Source organism: Lygodium microphyllum, chromosome 12 (assembly GCF_053477565.2).
Source record: "Lygodium microphyllum isolate KBCC chromosome 12, Lygodium_microphyllum_v1.1.10, whole genome shotgun sequence".
In the NCBI taxonomy this organism is placed as follows: Eukaryota; Viridiplantae; Streptophyta; class Polypodiopsida; order Schizaeales; family Lygodiaceae; genus Lygodium; species Lygodium microphyllum.
The window spans coordinates 140553119-140575349 of NC_141146.1; the positions used below are offsets into that span (position 1 = coordinate 140553119).

The 22231-nt window shown below is 40.9% G+C and overlaps 1 protein-coding gene across 5 annotated transcripts in view; it reads right to left on the reverse strand.

Annotated features, from left to right (window-relative positions):
* LOC148028351 (uncharacterized) overlaps window positions 1-22231 on the reverse strand; it is a 120351-nt gene that overhangs the window by 57576 nt on the left and 40544 nt on the right. For 3 of the 5 annotated variants that reach the window (XM_087690169.1, XM_087690167.1, XM_087690165.1), the window contains 5 exons: window positions 19058-19161; window positions 18899-18952; window positions 18220-18376; window positions 18032-18128; window positions 4330-4436 (listed from right to left, as the gene is read on the reverse strand). In XM_087690169.1, the coding sequence (XP_087546295.1) occupies window positions 4330-4436; window positions 18032-18128; window positions 18220-18376; window positions 18899-18952; window positions 19058-19161 (519 nt within the window). The remainder of the gene's footprint in view (window positions 1-4329; window positions 4437-18031; window positions 18129-18219; window positions 18377-18898; window positions 18953-19057; window positions 19162-22231) is intronic. The other 2 variants (XM_087690168.1, XM_087690166.1) reach the window with 1 other exon arrangement.

Here is a 22231-nt window from a genome sequence, read left to right on the forward strand (position 1 = left end):
GGCAGCCTTCTAATCTTAGTTTCTAGCATTATCCAGCTTGTTAAATTAATTTTCAAAAGAATAATTCATAAAATTAATTTAATAATTATTCTAGTGTCCAAAAAAATCATTACATCAAAAATTCATTAAATTGGCTAGGCCAACTTGTTTTCCAAGTCCTTGAGTAGTTATTGACCCTTAGAGAGGCATTAATTAATTAATTAAAAATGCCTAGTCTCTAATGTCAACAATGACACTGGTGACCAATAAATTAGTCTAGGGCAAAATTTGACACCAAGTACCACCTAGTACCTGTTAGGCACAACTTATCACAACTTTTGCCTTTGGCACCAACTAATATCTCGGGTTCCTAGGTCCCATAGAAGGACCCACATTTTGGTCCAAACCAACATTATCAACTTGTTGTCCATGTTACATGCCTTGTCCAAGATTAGGCATTGCATTTTTCTTGACAATGTGAATTTTTAAGATTGAGAGGCATCATCCCTACTTGATCGCATCTCACTATCTGAAGATCTTGCTACAATGCTCAGCTGAATACAATTTCTGCACTAGAGCAAAGCTTCTGACCTTCAATCACGTGTCTGGGGCCCACCAATTTGAAAGAATTGATTGTATCCCGGCACTTGAACCTTGAAACCAGCCCTCATCCTCGGATAGGGTGGTGCTAACCTGATCTAACAGTAATTACAACAAGCATAAAATTTACATAAACTGACAATGCAAATGTTACCACTTTAATCTTGGACGACGGACAACCTGTTGCCTAGCGCCCTTTGCGGCATTTCTTTAACATTTATTGCAAATGGATGGAGTAAAACTAAGATCCTCGGACCTCCTCCGTTAATCTAAGTGTCACTTCTTGTCCAAACTGACCAGCAAGTCCCCAAACCAATTTTTCCCTTGGTTTGCTCGAGGATTAGCCTTCATCCTACTCTTTAAAAGACAAATTTAGCCCCAAATCTGATATTGGTTGGTTGGCCTCTTGAATCTTCTTGAAATTCCTCAATTTTAGATGCTAGAATTAAGTCATAGACCCTCAATTTTGAGCACACATCCCGAGGTGACTATCAAACCCTAATTTCTATTGTAAACTAGGGTTTACATCATAGATTTTTTTATATTTCCACCTCTGATGACTCAAATGGTTGGATTTTCCGGAGATAGCTTGAGCGATATGAGAGATAACAGTTGTAGTACATGAGAGAAATAAAAACGAGTGAATGCGAGCATTGAGTTTATCCCAATGTGTCTGAATCTTTGCCACCTCCACCTTCTCACTGGAAGAGAGTCGGGAATCGTCATGTGAAGAAGGATGATTGATAGCCTCCGTAATAAGCTCCATCAAATCATAGGACTCTAGGATGGCAAGCATCATGACCTGCCAGATGCGGTAGTTCTCACCATCGAGCTTTTGATCTAAAGGAAGAGCCGGTAGGACAAGCACCTTCATGTCCATGATCGCTAGAAACTCTGTCTAGCCTCAGAAGACATCTTCACATACAGTTCCTGCACAAAACATAAAGAGCAGTCCCCCTCTAATTGTGAAAATACAGCCTACTAGGGCTATGGTTCGCTCGTCCTGCTCCTTGTTCACCCGTTGAAGGCAATGAAAATGTAAAATCTGCACTTGAAGGTCCAAAACACAGCCTTCTTCCTTCTCTGACAGCCAAAAACAGCAACAACTTCACCAAATCTTCTCTTTTCTCGCACGTCCACACTTGCCTCAGCCTTGTTCTGATGGGCATCCCACCCACTCGCACTTGAACGCTCAAAACGCAGCCTTGCATCACACTGAAATCTCCTCTTTAAATGGGTCCAAAGTCCTTCAATGCTCTGATACCATGTCAAAGAGAAGCAATGCGGAAGCAAATGACCAAGGCAAAGAGTGAACAGAGAGAGAAAGAGACAGTGAAATGCAAAAAATCTACAATGAAGAATGTTGTATAAGGATGCAGAATTATACACGGGTGCAAAGAGAATATCTACGTATGTATCCATCTCGAAGATCTGGGTCTCTATTAGCCCCGAGGGCAATCTCCATAGTCTGCAACCTGAAATCTGTGAGAGAACTGACAAAGGCTGCTGAATAAAAAGCCTATTTATAGGCTGAAAATAATGGCCAGAATATGCAAGTCGGCTGCAATTAATGCAGCCGACTAGACAGTAGCTGTCCGACTGCCTCCGACTGCCACGTGGCACACATCCTGCCCCTCTCACCTGTTGCGCAACTACTCCTGCTCCCCCTGCCAGTCCAGGAAATGTCCACCTCTAACACCTTGGTGGCTGCAAATCACATCAGCACCATCTCCTTGCTCTCTAAGAATCTTCTTCTCTCTCTCAATGGCTTGAATAGACTTTCACTAGCCCCCAAAAATGTTTCTCCCACTTGCATGGGCAAGTTTTGCCAAGTGACAACCTTCTTATCCTATTTTCCAACATTATCCAATATATTAAATTAATTTTCAAAATATTAATTTTAAAAATTAATTTAATAATTATTATAGTGCCCAAAAAAATAATTCCATCAACCAATAATTAAATTGGCTAGGCCAATTTTTCTTGCAAGTATCCTTGAGTAGTTATTGACGCTTAGACTGACATTGGATAATTAATTAATGCCTAGTCTCTTATGTCACCACTAACATTAGTGGCCAATAAATTAATTTAGGCCAAAATCTAACATCGGGTATCACCTATTACCTATCAGGCATAACTTATTACAACTTTTGCCTTTGGCACCAACTAATATCTTGGGGTCCTAGGTCTCACATTGTGAAATAATTAACTTGCACCTCACGTATGCAAGTTACATTAGCACATTTGATTAACTTTTAATCAAATGCTAAGCAAAGCAATAAAATTTCACGTCCTTATAACAATTATATAGTCGCCCAACAGATTCTCTATACAAAGAGGAGAAGACTAGCGTCCTAACTCCATACACATTGTCAACCTATCCATCATGATTGAAACCTATAATTTCTACAACAAGGAAGAGAAGAATGGATGTCCCCAAACTCGGGCTGCTCAAATAAGGGATTAGCGAACCTTAAATAGCCAAATCAAATTTCTAAACAAGTCATCAATTGCTCCTTAATCAAAATTTGAATTCCAATAGGGCTAATTAATCATAAGTGAGCTGCTCAATTAGAACCAAATTCTTGGGTTTATCAAGTCGTTAGTCTTAAGCATGTGGCTTTTGAGGAGTCGGTGGATCTTCATTGTTGCAAATTCTAGTATAACATTTCGTTGAGGTTTCTAGACCATAGTAACAAGGGAACTTGTGTAATGATCCTTGTGAAATGCTGGAACAAGTTTAAATCTAAACTTGCTATACTTGGAACTCGCTCTGTTTTGGGAGGCATCAGCCCACCTCTCAATGGCACCAGCTGTTTCAAATACCCAAGATTCCCCTAAGCTTGTGCTTGGCTTAGATGACTCATCCAGTATATGTGCATCGACCAACCACTTGCACAGGCCTTCCTGCCTCCCATACAGTCACATCCATTGTGTGAACGTATGTCATCCCTGTACTTGTAGCTTCAATTATGTCATCATCTTCCCCCCTTCAAAAATATTTCATCCTTGACACCAGAATGAGGATAACTTTGCAACACAAAGAACACCATAGAACACAGTGTATGAAGATGAGCTGTCTATCAAATTATTTGAGAAAGTGGAAGAAGGGAAGAGATTTCAGGAAGTTGCAACTTCCAACCCTGTGGAGTCATAAGTGCTGTCTCTTGAGCTTGCTGACTCTATAATGTATACCCTATAACCGTGCCATTTTACTGAACTTTGTTACGGCCTTGCTGTACCTCATTTGGTATGGCAAGTTGATAGAATCTTAAGTTGAGTGTAAACTGTAATGTTGTGAGTTACAGCTTGTATTGTATATTCACATTGTGAGAATTGAGAGCCTAGAATTTGTAAACCCTGAGGAACTGGAATTTGTAAACCTGTGTGCCTATATCTTGACTCCAGGGTAAAAGTGCAAAATTTACTCTGATGTTAAGTTGATCTCAGTTGAATGGGAAGTTGAGGAAACGGTATTTTCACACTTCATAAGGAGAAAGCAAGGGAATAGTCCATAGAAAGGTGTTTGACTGTTGTTATACAACAAGAATTCTCTAATAGAGCAGTCCAAAATGTATGTGCTATGGACCAACTGTTTGTCAACTATAGCCTTGACCAGATGCAACATATCTGTGTGCTAGGTCGTGCAAACAGAGCATCTGAGGAAACACATGCATGCAGACAAGGTTGATGCATTGCTCTGTTATTAGAAGGGCCATCATAATATGTGTAATTTCACAAACCAGTTACCTGCTTGTTTGAACTGCATGGCACGCAGCTTAACTTCATCTATGGAAAGAGGTGGCTTGTCTGCATTGATGACTGAGATTTCAAACACTGGATGCCCTGATACCACTCTGTAAAGACAGGAACGACAATCAAGATCCTGTATTTCTTTGTTCATATTGTTATACAAGGAATCAGTTTGTTTCATCTATCCTTTGTAGCTTTTTAAGTCAGATACAAGCTGCAATAGGTACCAGATTACAACAGTCCAGCCATTTAATCCTCCACCCTTGAATTGGACTACATAAATCTTTTCCAACATTCCAAACTACAGGAAAAAACAGTACACAAGAAAAAGTTATAGGCATCATGGGCAGTTCTAAACATGGATTCCTGAGTCTATCCATGGCTGACAAGATAATAATATGAACAGTTGCACTAAGTATAAAAAACTGTTTCTACAATCTTGCAGCACTCCCAAGATTATAACAAAGTTGCACCTACAGTACAACTGAGCAGCTGGTAAAAAATATTGCGAGGCCAGTCAATCTGCTCTCATACAACTTAACTATCATCTCAAGGAGTGTTCAGGGGCTGGGAAACCATTGAGAAGCAACCATTGGACAGCTACAGTTGGATCCATCAATTTCCTTCTCTAACAGATCACCTCAAAATAGATCATATAAGATGGTCTGAGAAGTTGCTTCACAGTAAAGCCATAATCTAATGCCTTAGGCACAAATAGTTGTGAAAATGGAGTTTGAATTTCCAATCCACAGCAGTCAGTCAGACGACAGAGGAGGTGTTGTTGATCTGCCCCTTTGGATGAAGACTGGTATATCAACAACTTCCTAAATACTCACTGCTCATAGCACCCTCCCTTCAAAAGGCCAAATGCATTTTCTATGATAATACCAGCCCCACCTCATGTTGATGTCATTAAAACAACCAATCAAGATGTACTGAAGATATACTCTTTGCAAATGTCTAAGAAGCACATTCTTGATGTCAGATGAATGTTAAGTCTCTTTGTCTGTCTAAGCAATACCTTCACAATGGAAAACACACATTACATTCCTGCAAGTTGTGCCTCCACAATACTTTCATTGCCAAGTCTTGATCGTTTTCATTCTTGGTGATAATCATGTCTCTTAATTGCTATGGCCTTGTGATGCAGAAATTCATGCTAAAATTCAAAAATTTATCCACAAAAGATATACAATGGATAGATGAAAAGTTTATGAACATTGAAGCATTATCCATACCTTCTTCAACTATACAAAGAAGCTTATCAGCTAAGGACAGCTTAATAACAGCTGGAGGGCTGTCATAATACAGCAGAAAAAGAATTTGTATTCTTTCTATTATTTTGTATATTTAATTGTTTACCAAATTTGTTTCCTTATATTTACTCTATATAAAGGAAAGTGTATTGAAGCTAGCCATTGATGAGTAGTCGCAAGTTGTAGTGGACCCACGCAAAGATGAAAGAAAACATAGTATACACTTCCACCTATAAGACCCGATTGGGCGCCTTTGACAGAAACTCAAGCATATTAAGATCAAGCTCGCATACAGAAAGGGCTAATGCTTGAAGTGTGGGCTAGATCCACCAAAACAAACAGTTGCAATCAATAAGATGGCATGATCATGAAATATTTGTATAATATGCATGTATAAGTGAAAAGCTTAAAATGCGCATATCTTTGCATGAAAAACTTGTACGAATATTTTAGCATTGTTTTTGTGTTGTATTCGTAAAGAGCTTTCGCATTACACCCATATTGGAGGGATCCATAAATTTTAAGAATCTTGGATTGATCTAAAAATACTACTTCTAAAAAATAGGAATAATATTCTAAAAATAGTAAGTTTTATATTCTGACTATGCTTACTAGGTTTAGTTGTTTCTATTTTTGACAATACTCAACCCAAACGAAAATACAATAGAGAAGAGACGTCACATACACATGAAATTTTAATATCCTCTATCTTGCCAATAACATTTAATTAAGCTATTAATCAAATATGCAAGGTTGTTAGCACATGTGATGCACATGGCAATTATTTCATGGTAACAAGCCAAGGACCCCGAGGATGCAGTGGGTACCAAAGGCAAAAGTTATAATAAGTTATGTCTAACACGTACAAAGTGGTACCGAATGTCAGATTTGGGCCTAGACCAATTTATTGGCCACTAATGTTAGTGGTGACATTAGAGACTAGACATTAACTAATTAATTAATGCTGGTCTAAGAGATAATAACTGCTCAGGGATTCTTGGAAAACAAATTAACCTAGCCAATTTAATTATACTTGAGTAATTATTAAATTAATTTAATATGCTGAAAATGCTGAAAAATGGAATTATAAGGCTGCTACTTGGCAAAACTTGCCCATGCAAGTGGAAAAAACGTTTTTAGAGATTGGTGAAAGTCTATTGCACTCATTGTAAGAAAAGAGGAGACTATTAGAGAGCAAGGAGATGTTGATGTGATTCGCAGCCACCATGGACCAGTCCTACATCAAGTGACAGCAATTTGGAGCCCTCCAAGAGTAGGTGACAGCAGCCCAAGATCCTTCTGATGCAGATGAATAGGATGGGGCAATAGTCTTTCTGGTGGTCCTAAGCTCTATGTCATAGCTTCCATAGTTGTTTAAGTAGGGCAATAGCAATTTTTTCAGCATTTCTCGATATAAAACTTTGAAAATTCTCTCTCTACAACATTCTCTCTCATCCCCTACACATCTCTCAAGTTATCTTAGCATTTTCTCTCTGAAATTTCTCTCTACAACCCTGATTTTCAGTGGAAATTAAGGCTTTGACAGCCGCCTCGGATGTGTGCTTAACATTGAGTGTCTAGGACTTGAATTCCAACAACTGAAATTGAGGAATTTCAAGGAGATTCAAGAGGCCAGCTAGCCAATATCAAATTCGTGGCTGAATTTGTCTTTCAACGAACAAAGTGAAGATCAATACCCAGGCAAATCAAGGGGCAAGTTGGTTTGGAGGCTTGCTGATCAGTTTTGACAACAAAACGCACTTAGATTAGCGAAGAAGATCAGAGGATCTCAGTTGTACTCCTTACATTTCCAGTATAAGATAAAGAAATATCCCAAGGGGCATCAATTTTGGAGCCAATAGGGTGTTCAATGTCCAAGATTAAAGTGATAAAGTGTGCATTTTCAGTTTATGTGAATTTTATGCTTACAGTAATTAGTGCTTAATCATGTTTCACCACCCTATCTAAAGAGGAAGGCTAGTTTCAAGACAAGTATCAAGATACTTGTCATACAAGCTTCCAAGTATCCTAGCACTTATCACACCTCATAACATGTGGTTAGGCACTCGTCTTGTGCTATTGTACTTTCTCTTTTTGCACTAGCTCTACCCTTTCTCCTATAAAAAGAGCCATTTTTTTCTCACTCTAGATCAACTTTATTGGTTGCAAACTCTTATAAAGCAGCAGCTGAAGAGCCAAAAGTTAGCCCCATCCATCTACATTATCATCCCTTACCCCTTCACCATCGAATATCCCTATATTCCCTTTTCTTTCGCTATTATTTTATAGGACAATAAACCTGTAAATTCATTACAAGCCTTCCTTCTCGAGCTCTTCTTCCATTTCAAGAATAAGAAGCAAGCCATATCAATGTATTGCTATTCATCAACTGAGAAAATGTGATTTTCCCTCTTTCTATTCTCATCTTGTAGAAAAATCAATCGCTCTTATTATATAGTACGTGATGCAGTGTGCATGTGCATCTTTTCATGATCTTGTGAGAGAGAGAGCTATTTCTCCTCACTCTTTGGTTGATTATAAGCTGCAAATTGTCCTATCCAGTTTTAAGTATTTTTTCCATCCATTTCTTGAAATATTAAGCCTTTAAAATAAAACATATATTATGATTATTGTTCAGCATAGTGCATTGTTCGCAGTGTTTTCAAACAATGTACATATCATTCAATGCAACAACATGACCTCTGTTGTGCTAAGAATTGCTCTTAGCCACTTAAATAGCCCCAAAACATACTTATTTTAGGCTTATTTTAGCCAAAACCCTAAAACGGACAGCGGATTGAGAGAGTTAAGTAGGAGAGGATCTAGAACCCTAATTTTCTATAAATTGGCAGCCAACCCTCCATTCTTTCCCTAATCTCGTTTTTACATGTTTCAGGTGTTATCAGCTTGTTGCCCACACCCTGTTCGCACAGGACATCTCAGCCCTTGCTGTCCATCACTATTCCCTACAGTCTGACGCATGTTTCCAGCCTCCACATGCTGATTACTACTGTTTCTGCCTGGCAACTGACTGCTGATCATCTGTACTACTGTCGTACAGCCTCCCATGTCAGCAAACTGCTGCATTCGTAGGCTCAGCTGCCGCCCTCAGTTTTCTCTCTCCTATTGAAGTCGCTGCAGTCTTTCTCTCACCTGTCAGCTATCGTCTCCAATTTTCTCTCCCCTCACAGCTACGTTTTCAGTCTTGCTCTCTCCTGCAAGCTGTCTTGCCTGCGTTTTTAGTCTTTCTCTCTCTTACAAGCTGTCATGTCTGCGTTTTTAGTCTTTCTCTCACATACTGCCTGCGTTTTTAGTCTTTCTCTCTCCTCATTGTTGTCCGCATCAGATCTAGCTTCTCACTGCTGCGTTTGCTGGTATTCGACATCCGGAGGCTGCCTTGCTGCAATTCGGGATCCGTTCAAAGTAAGACACACTCTCCAGCTCATTACCCTTGCCCTGATCCTTGAGATACAGGAGTTCGAGGTTCAGTATTCATTCACTGCATAGTGTATTTGTTGCATAAGCATCGTATTATTAGTAGTCATATCATTTCATTTATTAACTGTGTTCATTGCCTCTGAGTTACCCTAACCCTAACTGTGTTCTTTTATCAGTCTGTGCTTTGTCGTACAGCTTCTATTTATGCTTCTGTGTTAGGGTATTTTCTTTACATGGTATCAGAGCCTGGTACTCTCTGAGAAACCTAAGCCTTTGATCTGAGAGCTCTTTAACTCTTTTCTTTCTTGTTTTCGTAAACCTCCAGACCACGATTCCTGAAGCTTCTTCACGATCTCCCACTTTCTAATGTTTGGAAACTTCTCAATGAATGCCAAATCTTCCATGGATGGTCATTCTCTTTGTTTCTGCACTTTAGTTTATTCCCAAACAATTTGCCACCAAGATCCACGTCTCTATTGCTTCAACTGAAAGAGAAAATAGTCCACCACATAGAGCTTGCATCATGATGGTAATATGTTTCCGCCATTGTGGGATGAACTTCTTGTAGAAAGTGGCTTTGGTAATAAGAGTCTCCAATTCTTCAGTCGTAGAAGGAACTTTGCAAGATCCATTGAATTTTTCTCTTCTTGGCAATGCCATTTCCTTCATTATCAGCCTCTTCTAATGCTTGTTGATGGCAAATTTCCCTGGCTGCGCACAAAAAACATGGAGCCCCAAGAGAGACACCAAGAGAAAAGGGTTTCTACTGCAAGAAAATCTATCTTGTAACATCAACAAGCTTTTCTTTCATTCTTTAGAGAACCACAACAAAGAAAAAAAAAATCTTCACGCAGCATCATAGTGGATATCTCCCATGGATTTAATAGAATCAACCATAATCTTCAACACCTTCATAGAATCTATCAAAACTAATAAGAAACACAAAAGAATACACCACTTTTAAATGGAAATAATCACATAGTATTCATCTTTATTTTCTTCATAGTTTTCTTTCTCAATCTCTCATAGATAAATATATTGTTTTGATAGAATTGGCTATCTCTGACTCTATCTTTCTCTCTCAATCAATAGTACATCATCTCCTCACTACAATACTCAATAATCACTCTCAATAATCCTCTCTTGCTCGTGGATGCCCCTTCCAAGAGGCATGGGAGGTATGAAAGGACATTAGAGCCACTACAGCGTCTCTTCATAGCTCATCACTGTCACTTCACTCCAATCTTCTCTTCAATCTTTAACAGCTACTTCTTCCATTTTTTTTAGCTCTTTTGAACTTAGATTCATCCTTTCCAAAAGTTAGAAAACTTTTCCAAATTACACCCTCATATCTCAGAATACATACAAAAGATCTACACAACAGAACAGAACAGGAACAGAGCAGAAACAAAGGCTCTACAGAAGGTCTACACAGGTTCAACAACAACTAAACAACAAACATTCAGCTCAACTAAAACCAAATAAACCCATCATAAATCACTCAATAAGCTATCATACAACCTCAAAATTCATCATTCAATATCCCAACCTCACTTACTCAAACAAAACAAAGCAAAACAAAAGAAAACATAAGCTCAACAAGCTCAAATAGGATCATACAGAAGCTATCAAAACATCATCATAACCTATCACATCAATATATCTTCATAAAAAAATATCATGAGCTATCAAAATCAATCCAAACCTATCGAAATCATTCTAAAATCAATTAAAAATCATACCAAATCAATCATTCAGTCCACCAAAAACAGCAAAAATCCGTCAAAAATTCAGTCTTTTTCCACTTTCAACATAGGGAAAACTGACTAGATCAAAAATTGATGCTAATAAATCTCTACTTCAAAATTGCTCATACAGTATGACGTTTTGAAATATGCTTATTGGGTGATAAGATAGGACCTTCAACCATTAACGATTCTTCCTTACACTTAGTGAAATAGTAGTATCTTATTAAATAAATCCCATAAAATGAGGATATAAAAGTGATATAAAAAGGCATATAAGTATATATTGAAAATTAAAAAAGAGTATTTCTCATTGGGTATAATCGTGCATGTTTAAGTTGCATTTATACATCTCTATTATTTAAATTAGATCTTATATATTCAATACATTTGTACGATCAATCTAATGCCTTAATTACTACATAATGCCTTAATTACATCAATCTAATGTCTTAATTAATCATGCATCTTGTACAAAATAATCTTTTGTATGAAACAATTGTTTAGTACAAACTATTGTTTCATATTAAAAAATACTATTTCATACGAAAGGATATTCTTTAGTATGGAAGAATATTTAATATTCAACATGAAAAATCTTAAGGCCTCAATTTCTCAATCATATGAAATCACTAAAATTTAAAAAAAAATGCTAGAATAAATAGATCCTAAAACTAAATATGATGAATTATTTTGATAATTTTATTCAAAAGCTTATGGCTATGTGTTTTTTCATGATGGAGGGGAAGGGGCCCTCCTTGATTTGTAGCCTAGTTGATTTTAAGTGGCATACTTAGAGCAAGGGCTTTGTTAGCATTTTAGGACACATGCTTATACAATGGTGCAATGACAAGGTGGTGTAGATCCAAAAAAAATTACCCACTATTAACTTCAGTTAAGTAGTTCACATAGCCTTGAAATGTATAGATATCTTGTTCTTCGAAAAAAAATAGTTTATTTTTAGAAAATTAAAGAAAAAGAGCTCTCTCTCTCTCTCTCTCTCTTTTTTTTCGTAAAGGACTCTCTCTCTCTCTCTCTCTCTCTCTCTCTCTCTCTCTCTCTCTCTCGTAGAAAAAAGGGTAAGAGCTTCCCCTGAAGGAAAAACACACCAGATGTTGCCTTCTAGTAGTGAAATCAAGCATGGCCCTCATCCTTGGTAGAATCCTACAATCTGACTTTCTTATTTGTTCAAAATAGAACCTTAGGGATTGCATTGAAGAAAAATATATCATTTGCTCGAAAATAAAGATTTTGTTATCTAGCAAAGGTACACCAGAACAACCTATGCCGAAGAACCGAGCGAGAGTGGGCCGATCAACTTGCTCCACAAAGTTCCAACATGGTGGAAGACACATCTAAATACATGGAAGAAAAGATAGAAAGGCTGACCTCTGAAGAATATAAACTGATTATAGTCTATCGACGAAAGAAGATTGAGAAGCTCGACCGAAGGATTGCCCTTCAATAAAAGCCTCCAAATGAAGGTATGCATGATTTTCACTCTTCAGATGTTGCACGTAAGTCTAATGATGTTGCAATGCCGTCAAGACCTCCATCAAGGATGGGCCTCCCTCTTGGAGAGCAAGATCCGGAGTATCTTCCATTATTTCAGACTCTTCGGTCCTCTCCGGTGCAAGGTACTTTTGATTCGTCTTTTGTGCCTTCTTCTTTTACCTCTTCTGTTTTGCAATATACTGGTAGAGATCAGGTGGAAGAAAGAGTCCAGTCTATTGACTATGGAAAAGGTCCTCTTCAGGACCAATTATTGTATGTTAACACATGTTGCAGGGATTATAAGAAAAAGTCAGGTACCTCTTCTTCTACCCTTCCTTCTTTTCCGTCTACTTCACATAATCAGAATGAATTTGGTGTCCCTTTCACTTCATTACATGGTACATCATCATCTTCACAGTTTCATTTTCAGTCTTTAAATGATAAAAATGAACAAAAAGAATCTGCACCTCATACACCTCACTTTCAAAACCCACCCATCCCACCACATTCTTCCGCTACTTCACTACTTCCATTTACATCATTTACATTTCCATTTCGGACACCTCATGTCGCACCGCACATCACACCGGGGGGTTATGGAAACATAGACACATCCTTTAGGACCTCATCCTTCCCTCAGTCGGGTGGTGTTACACCTACCTCATACACACTTTCGGGATCATTGCAGCCTGGGTATCCCACTCAATCTCTTCTGAGTGTGGATCAGTTGCCTCCACAGTTCGCCTCCATGACATTGCCTAGTGGACCTTCTAGTCATCCTGCTGTGTCCCAGCCTCACTTTGGACAAGGCTACCATGTCCCAGTGTCTCCACCTACACCGGCACCTTATGGAAACATTTATGTTCCAGTGTCTCCGTATCAATCGGCACTCATTGGACACTCACAGCCTCCTGCCTATCCACCTCTTCCCCCTCCCTCTTTCTCTTATCAGACACACCCACCTCCATCATCTTTCCCACCATCATCTTACACCACCTACCCGACACCTCATGGTTCTAGCTCATCTTCTGCCAATAATGCATTTAATGACAAGACTCGTTTTAACGGGTCAAACTTTACTACTTCGTCGAATTTGATGAGACATGTCCTTGACTCACAAAACCTATGGGATCTTGTGCAGGGGTTGGAATCCCAACCCGATCCCGCATTTGTTCCATACGAGGTCGTCCGCTCATGGAAGGCTAGGAATGCCTCCACTATTGTCGAGCTGATGCAGGGCTTATTGCCTGAGTTTCATTATCAACTTCAGCATTTTGACTTAGCGTCAGAGCGATGGCCAAACTTGATTGACCGCTATGCGGCTCGCGATAGGGCCCGTCGTATTAATCTTGACCATGAGCTTCAACTTTTCAAAATCACTGACCAGGATGACTTGAAAGTCAAGTTGGCTGAGTATCGGTGTCTCCTCGCTGAATTCTCCACTAAGGGACTCTCAAGTCCTCTGACGATCACGTCACATTGTTCCTAAATAAACTCCCCAAGAAATACTTCAATTTTGTGGAAGGAATAGTTTCAAAGCCTACCATGCCTACATTCTATGAATTTGAGTGTCAATTGTTGCATTACGCACAATTGTTCGATCAGTTTCATATGAATTCCTCTTCAGAAGGGGCTCTTCTTGCTCATTCTCAGAAAGAGCAACAAGGAAAGAGCAAACTAAACCAAACCTCCACTCAAAATCAAAATCAAACTCAAAAGCTAAATCAATCTGCGAATTCTCAAGGAAACTCCCAGTCACAACTTAAACTAGGGTAGCAAAATGTACCTAAAAAGAATAGCTATTGTCAACATTGTCAAAAGGCTGGCCATTTTGATGACCAGTGTCGATCAAAGGCACGAGGCACAGCACCACAACCTAAGTCTCAGACCTCCACCCCTTAGTTGAGCAACCCTCAACAGGGGAGGCACGGTGATGGCAAGGGGTAGTTTAAAGGTCAGACTTGCACTGCCACCACACAGCCATCTCAGTTGACAACGTTCTCAACTCTAGAGGGCTTGTCTAACTGGTCTGCAGAGGTCCACATCATCTCCGTAGAGACATTCGATGCGAGACGCGTTCATATCTGTGAGTTGCTTCCTGAAGAGGTTACTACAGAGGCCCACTCATCACAGCCGAGCACTTCAGCTCCAGTTTGGATTGTGGACAGTGGAGCTACACATCACATGACTCCTATAGAGAACATGTTCCGTACCTGAGCCCCTGCAATCGAGCGGGTCCGTGTAGGAAACAACTCCTCGGTCAAGATTCAGACTCAAGGTTGCGTCAGTTTTGCCACTAACAAGGGTCCAGATCTGGCTTCATTGGACAATGTATATCATGTCCCTTAGCTTGGGGTGAACTTGTTATCTGTTCAACAACTTTGCCGGTTGGGGAGAATAGATTTCTTTACAGCGACCACGGTCGGGGTCCTTGACTCTCAGACTCGTTTAGTGATTGCTCGCGGTGAGGCATAGCCTAATGGCCTATACCACATGACTCATTTTCTCACCGAGCCGACTGTCAAGGGCTCCGTATTCCATAGCTTCCAGGCCTTAGCCACATCTCGGGAGTCTACGCACAATGAGCGTCTTTGGCATTTTTACTTAGGGCATCTTGGTTATGACTCACTTTATGAGTTGTCACGCCGTGACCCAGTTGAGGGCCTTCCATGCCTGAAGCTAGCTCGAGATGTCTGTAAAGCCTGTCAGCTTGGAAAGCAACACCGTACCCCATTTCCTCAGCAGTCTACATATATAGCTGAGGAACCTCTTAGATTGATTCACATTGATCTTTGCGGGCTGACATCCACTGCCGCTTTGAACGGTGCACTGTACTTCTTTTTGATAGTAGATGATCATTCTCGATACATGTGGGTGTACTTCCTCAAACATAAGTCAGATGCTTTCACATATTTTTCTGCTTGGGTGCTTTTGGTTCATAACCAGACTTGTCGTCGTGTCGAGTGCATGAGGAGTGATAGCGGTGCTGAGTTTATCTTCCACGAGTTTTTTCGAGTTTCTACAAAAGCATGGCATTTCTCGCCAACTCACCTCTACCAACTCCCCCTCTCAGAATGGAGTCGTAGAGCGTAGGAACCGCACAGTCATGGAAATGGCACGCTCTATGCTATTCGCAGCAAAGCTTCCTGAGTACCTTTGGGTCGAGGCTGTTAACACTTCGGTGTACATCCTCAGAAGACCCCGTATGAGGCATTTTTTGGCTCTGGACCTGTTATTTCCCATTTCAGAGTCTTCCGGTGTCGTGCGTACACACACACACCTGATAACAAGATAGGTAAGCTTACTCCCCGAGCTGATCTCCTTATTTTTGTGGGATATTCCTCTGAAGCGAAAGCCTATCGTTTGTATAGATCCTCGGACAAACAAGGTTATCGTTAGGCGGGATGTTGTTTTTGACGAGAGGGATATTGTGCAGTTTTCTACACCAGATTCCGATCCGTTTCCTTCTTCCACATCATCCAAGATTGTGCCTACTGAGCCTTGTCTACTTCCTGCTCCTGACATTCCTGCAGTTTCTTCAACTCCCATGTCTCCTTCCTGAGACCCGTTACCTCGCTGGTACAAGCAGACCATGCTAGATTCGGGGATCCTACCACCGGATTCCTCTCCGGAGAGACCTAGATCTACTCGGCTTGCTCCTCAGGCATCATTTGCAACGTTGTTTACAGCTGATTACATAGCGCATTCTTAGCCGGATACATGGCAGAAGACTCTTCAACATCCTCAATGGCGAGAGATCATGGAAAAGAAGCTAGAGAGTATTGACCGAAATGAGACTTGGACATTGGTGGATCGTCCAAGCCACAAGAAAGTCATCGTGGCAAAGTGGATTTTTAGCACAAAGCTAAAAGCTGATGGGACTTTAGACAAGTACAAGGCTCGCCTTGTAGTGCAAGGGTTTCAACAGACGCACGGGATTGATTATGAAGAGACCTTTGCCCTTATTGCACAGTTGACTTCCTTTCGGTTGCTACTCGCGGTCGCCGCTCACCACGGCTGACCGATACATCACATGGATGTCAAGAGTGCCTTCCTGAACGAATACTTGGAGGAGAAAGTCTATGTGGAGCAGCCACCGGGCTTTCCTTCAGGGAACCCTAGGGATAAGGTATTCCGCTTGCAGAAAGCTCTTTATGGGTTGAAGCAAGCACCGAGGTCTTGGTTCCATAGAATGGATGGTTTTTACAGACTCATGGATTCCATTCTACAGTTGCTGCAGTCTTTCTCTCACCTGTCAGCTGTCGTCTGCAATTTTCTCTCTCCTACTGCAGTCGCTGGAGCCTTTCTCTCACCTATCAGCTGTTGTCTGCAGTTTTCTCTCTCCTCACAGCTACGTTTTCAGTCTTTCTCTCTCCTACAGGCTGTCCTGCCTGCGCTTTTAGTCTTTCTCTCTCCTCACTGCTGTCCACATCAAATCCAGCTTCTCACTGCTGTGTTTGCTAATGTTCGACATCCGGAGGCTGCCTTGTTGCGATTCGGGATCCGTTCAAAGTACGGCACACTCTCGAGCTCATTACACCTGCCCTGATCCTTGAGATACAGGAGTTCGAGGTTCAGTATTCATTCACTGCATAGTGTGTTTGTTGCATGAGCATCGTATTATTAGTAGTCATATCATTTCATTTATTAACTGTGTTCATTGTCTCTGAGTTACCCTAACCCTAACCCTAATTGTGTTCTTTTATCAGTCTGTGCTTTGTCGTACGGTTTTTGTTTATGCTTCTGTGTTAAGGTATTTTCTTTACAAGCTCAACCCTACATCTCACTTTCTTGCTTAGTTTTTCAAATGTTTCTCGCAATTTCCTTTTGACCCAGTGAACCTATTACCTAAACAAGAACTTTCAAAGAGATCATGATTGCTTCTAGTTACATTTGTTGGTACCTATGCAAGCCAGCCTATGGGCAAATTATCAGAACTGCTCCATTATGCTGCAGCAAGGGTTAGGGTTAGGCTCTAGAAATTTCAGTAGAACATTCAAGCACAATCTTGGCATGCATGGATCTCCATCTACTGTAACGAAGGGACTAGACTAATCCTAAACACAAAAGCAAGCTCGCTATGTTTTGTCTGTCTATTTATTCTGCATCATTCACCACAAAAGCATTGATACGAGTTGCCTCATAGACCATTATACCCTCTTGTGAGATGTTCTTCTTTCTATATTGAGGAGGGTCGAGCCCGAGACAAGAGGATCTATTGTTGCTTTGTAGACTTTCGCAAAGCTTTTGATACAGTGCCTTGTACGCGCATCATACAGAGATTGCAGGACATTGGAGTACCAAAGGGTATACGATGGGGTATCTACGCATGTATGAGGCAGTGACAGGTCATGTACGAGCACCTGGGGGGCTATCACAAAGGATTGACAGTACTATAGGAGTGAAACAAGGATATCCACTTTCACCCACATTGTTTGGTCTATACATAGATGAAGTGTCTGATTACATAGACCGAGGAGGAGGAGCTGGAGCCAACCTAGCAGGGGTACTGATACCGATATTACTGTATGCAGATGATATTGTTCCCATTTCAGATTCACCGGAGGGTTTGCAGTGCCATCTAGATGCTTTGCACATCTTTTGTAGAGGTAAAGACCTCACAGTTGGAAGGTAACATTAGTTATTGAGCAAGCAAATGTTTTCTCATTATCATGCAGCATTGCTGCTGAAAGCTTGACATTGAACCTCTTATTCTTTGGTTGAAGAAACTCAATTCCAGATGCGGAGTCAGGGAAAAGGCCTCACCTGCAAGCAGTATCCATAAGCTTCAAATGCCCATCATGCAGAGGATTGAAAGACCCTGATAGCACAACCTTGCGTCTATCTTCATTATTATCACTGTCTAAACCATCCAGATTCCGATTGGACCAATTGAGCAACAAACAATAAGCCATTGATCTAAATGGTCAGAAAGCAGAACAGCTCCATATTACCTGGTCCATACGCATAGGGAAGCATGGAAGTAATTCCCACTAGTAGGTGGTGAATTTGCTCGTCTTCATTGAAACAAGCCACTGATTCCTTAAGAGTTTCACCTTCCTGAAGGTCCATATGCACTTCAGCATTCACACCACTTGCAGCAGCTAAAGCCTGTAAGACTTGCCATTCTTCAAACATCATGGACTGAGCAGTAGCACTGAAATGTAAAATTTACATGCATATACCAGCGGTGCAGTAGCGTGATGGAAGTTAGATGTGCAGATGTGAATCAAATGCAAAGTTCTGCAATTAGGGTCATGGAATGCTGTGCAAGTATGATACTGTCTGTCTTTGACATAAAATTTGCTTTCCTTTGTTTGCAGCCACTCAGTGATATTATATACACAGGGACCTAACACATTCACAAAGGCTAATCTTGTATTAAAAATGACCAATAAGGAAACAATACGGATGTTTCATTATCAGCAAAAAAAAAAAAGAAAAAAAAAACCTTCATAAACACTGCACCACTATATGTTTGGATACATAAACACTGCACCACTTCGGTTCACTTGAAGAATTCTTTCTCATTCTCAACAAAATGTGTTGAAGGAAGCACCCAACTATGGCTCAAAGTCAGTGAATCCATACCATACAACAGCATGTTTCTAAATCACAGGTATAACAGCTCACCTTAATTAACAATTGGCTTGTAACATAGTCTTCTCCCATGCGACTCCTTATTCCCTGTTCTTGTTCAAGATAACAGGTTAAAATACCATAAATTACACAAATACTCTAGTACATAAAGAAAGTTGTCTTTAGTTAGTGCTTTAAAATAGGCATTCATACCTTTATGAAGGTAAGCTGATAGTTCCAAGAGCAGTCTTGTACCCTTGCACACACATAGCACCTGTTTACAGTAGTGATTTCAGGATTGTCCCCCAGTGGTATTGCTGAACAGTAGACAGTATAGCTAGTCATGTGCAAAAGAGAATGTGTAGAGAGAAAACACGAATGCAAAGCAGTAGTCACTTTGCTAGGTAAAAATTACAATTGCATGCATGATTGACAACGTACATCATACATAAATTTCTTGGAGTATATAAGAAAAAATATTTTACCAACCCAATCTGAATTATTTGGCCCTGATTTTAATCATTTCCTTTAGAGGCCAAGCATAGATATTGAACATACAACTTGTAAGTCCTTAGTGCAGAAAGCTCCAAATACTGATATCAAATAGCTAGCCAATTATGATTATTACAGTAAGCTATGGATTCCAATAGGCTGCAACACAAGTCTCAAAACTAAAAACTTTATAAAAACTTTGAGCCAGGTGAAATGTGTTTGCCTTGACCTAACACAGTTGCATCATATATTTGCAAATGCCTGCTTCAGAAAAGCGCGCACATATTTTAAGCAACACGAACAAAGTGGCATAGTGCATGTTTGAAATATTTTGAAGTGTCTGAGAAGAAACAATTTATGATGGGATTCGTTTTTAGATTCACATCTCAACAGCATGAACAAAATCCACGTGAGTATAGGAATAGTTTGTATGGTGACTTTGGAACAATTGCGGACTTTGACTGGAGCTGTTTTGAATTCAAGTGTACTGGTGCACTCAAGATATGTTTTGAAAGGTCAGATCTGCATCTGCAAATGTGGGTTTCTCAGTTTACAGAACTTTTCACCCAGTTTGAATGTGGAGCAGGGTTAGCTCAAATAGCATAAAATTGGTACTGCACTCCGAATATGGGCACATCATTAATAGAGGGAGGAGAAACTCAAGGGAGAGAATGTATCAATAATAGATGTATTAGATGAATACCAGGCTTACTGGTAAGGTGAAGGAATGCCTAACACCACCATACTAAACACCTGAAGGTTCAAATCACTTACATTGGTAGTTGAGCACAGAAGGATTCACGGACCATTGCCTTGCTCCTCCCCTTGGTCCTGCATGCTTTGCTGCTCATGCCGCCTCTCTTCCTCTACTCTTCTCATGTCATCATCCTCCTTCCCGATCTTCCCCTCCTCTTCTTCCTACATGTATGGCACATGTCCTCCCTCCTGCCTTTTCTTCTCTTTTGTCTTCTTCTCTTTGCACGGCACTCATTTCAGCCACTCCCTCTTCTTGCAGTGCTTTTGTTTTTTTGAAGACAAAATGCCCACTATGCAAGCGGAATATGTGCACAATGGATCCAAAAGTGGGTATGGGCTGACTAGGCATGGGACATGGTAGCCACATGTATTGCCCAAGGAGGAGAGACGAGGACACTATATACAGAGGATGGAAATCCCTGCGTCGAAGTGATCCATGGAGTGAGGTTGGGCAAGAACACTTTTATGATCCTGCCGACGCTTTTCCTTTTGATCCAGACGGTAGTGTTCCTTTTGATCCGAGAGGAACTTATGATGAACCGCTTGTTGCCACTAATTGTTTCATTTCCATGGATGCTTGGATAGGTTCTAAGAGAACTAATACACTTCGTATGAAGAGTAATGTTCATGGGAAGAATGTTATTAGTCATCTGATGAACGCGTGCTCTTTTGAGATTTCGCCATTATCGATCAACTCCTTTGAGACCTTGGGGGATGTTACGGACATGAACTCGTATTCTTCCCAAGTGCAAGGTAAGGAACGAACCTCAACAGCAAGGGGTTCATCAAGCAAGCCGAGGTCAAGTCTTTCGTAGCTCCTAGCGAATGTGGTAAAGGTGTTATCCAAGAGCTTGATGCAAGTCACCAAGTCATCTCCCGTATTCTCAGCAAGGTCCTTGGTGACCGATAGAAATGAACTTCACTCGTAGGAAGGCCTAAGACTTGCTAGTGGTTGGGGTGGAATTGGGCTAGACAATGATGGTTCTAGTGGCAAGCCGTAGCGGACTTGACAATGGTGTCTAAGGATAGCTCCGTAGTTTGATCCATGTGTCCAGTGCTACTTTGGTATACTAAGGGTGGCTCCAATGGCATAGATGGTGTGTTGCCTTCCTCTTGCGCAATTACTGGGGTGTTAAGTTCTCTAGGCTTAGATAATTCTGGGGTATCAAGCTACTATTTGGGTCGATAGATTGGTTGGGGCTTGTTGGCCACAGCCATCGCGGGTTCTGTAGTCTTAACCGCTCAGGTTTTCTAGGTGTTCACTACATTAGCAGGAGCGGGGCTTCCTGGAGATGGGGTGGCAAACGATGGTCGTGGTTGGGCTATGCTTCTAGGATTTCTCTTCTTGGGCACCCATATCCAGGTGTTGCCTTCGTAGTATCCTTGGGCTCGCAACAGATCTTTAGGGATCCATCGCGACTGGATTGTGCGCCTATGTCGATAGCGTCGGATCGGTCGCTTAGGTTTCGAATGATAGTTGTTAGCCTTGCGGGGCTGTGTTTACTCGCTACATGTAGGCCGCTTTTAGTGCCTTGGCACCCATTTAAGCGTGGGCTCTGCGGCCTTGGGAATGGCCTTAGTTGGCGGTGGTTTTGTTGTCTGGGTGGGTTGTGATGACCTACAACTCCCCTCCTTAGGCTCGGTCCTAGATAACTCTATCGGTGGCATGGCAGGCTTGGGTGGAGCCTCGCTGCCCTTGCTGAAAGCCGTCACGATTCAAACATTGCCAATGGCAAGGTGAATATGCTGCAGATTGTAATCTACGTTACACTGTGCTTACTTCTTAAAAGTGCGTCCTAACAGTGATTCTTGACATGCATCCTTCGTATTTGGAAATACAAAGGAGATAACTAATAGGCTCTCAAACTCGATAGAGATTGCGATCTTGCACTTCCCTAGGAGTGCATATGACTTGCCCCGGAATGGGCTGAGTTTAGTGCTGGTGGCCTGTAACTGTGGTTGACCAATGAGAGTCCAATGAGCGTGAGTCAAGACATTGAAGTCAGCTCCCTCGTCGATTAGGGCATTAAATGTGTGAGTGCACCGGGCGGTGGCTGTGATGCGCAGGTATGCTGGTGCCACTACCTCCTCATCCTCATCCTCTAATTCGGTAATCGCGGCTACGCGGACATTGACAAG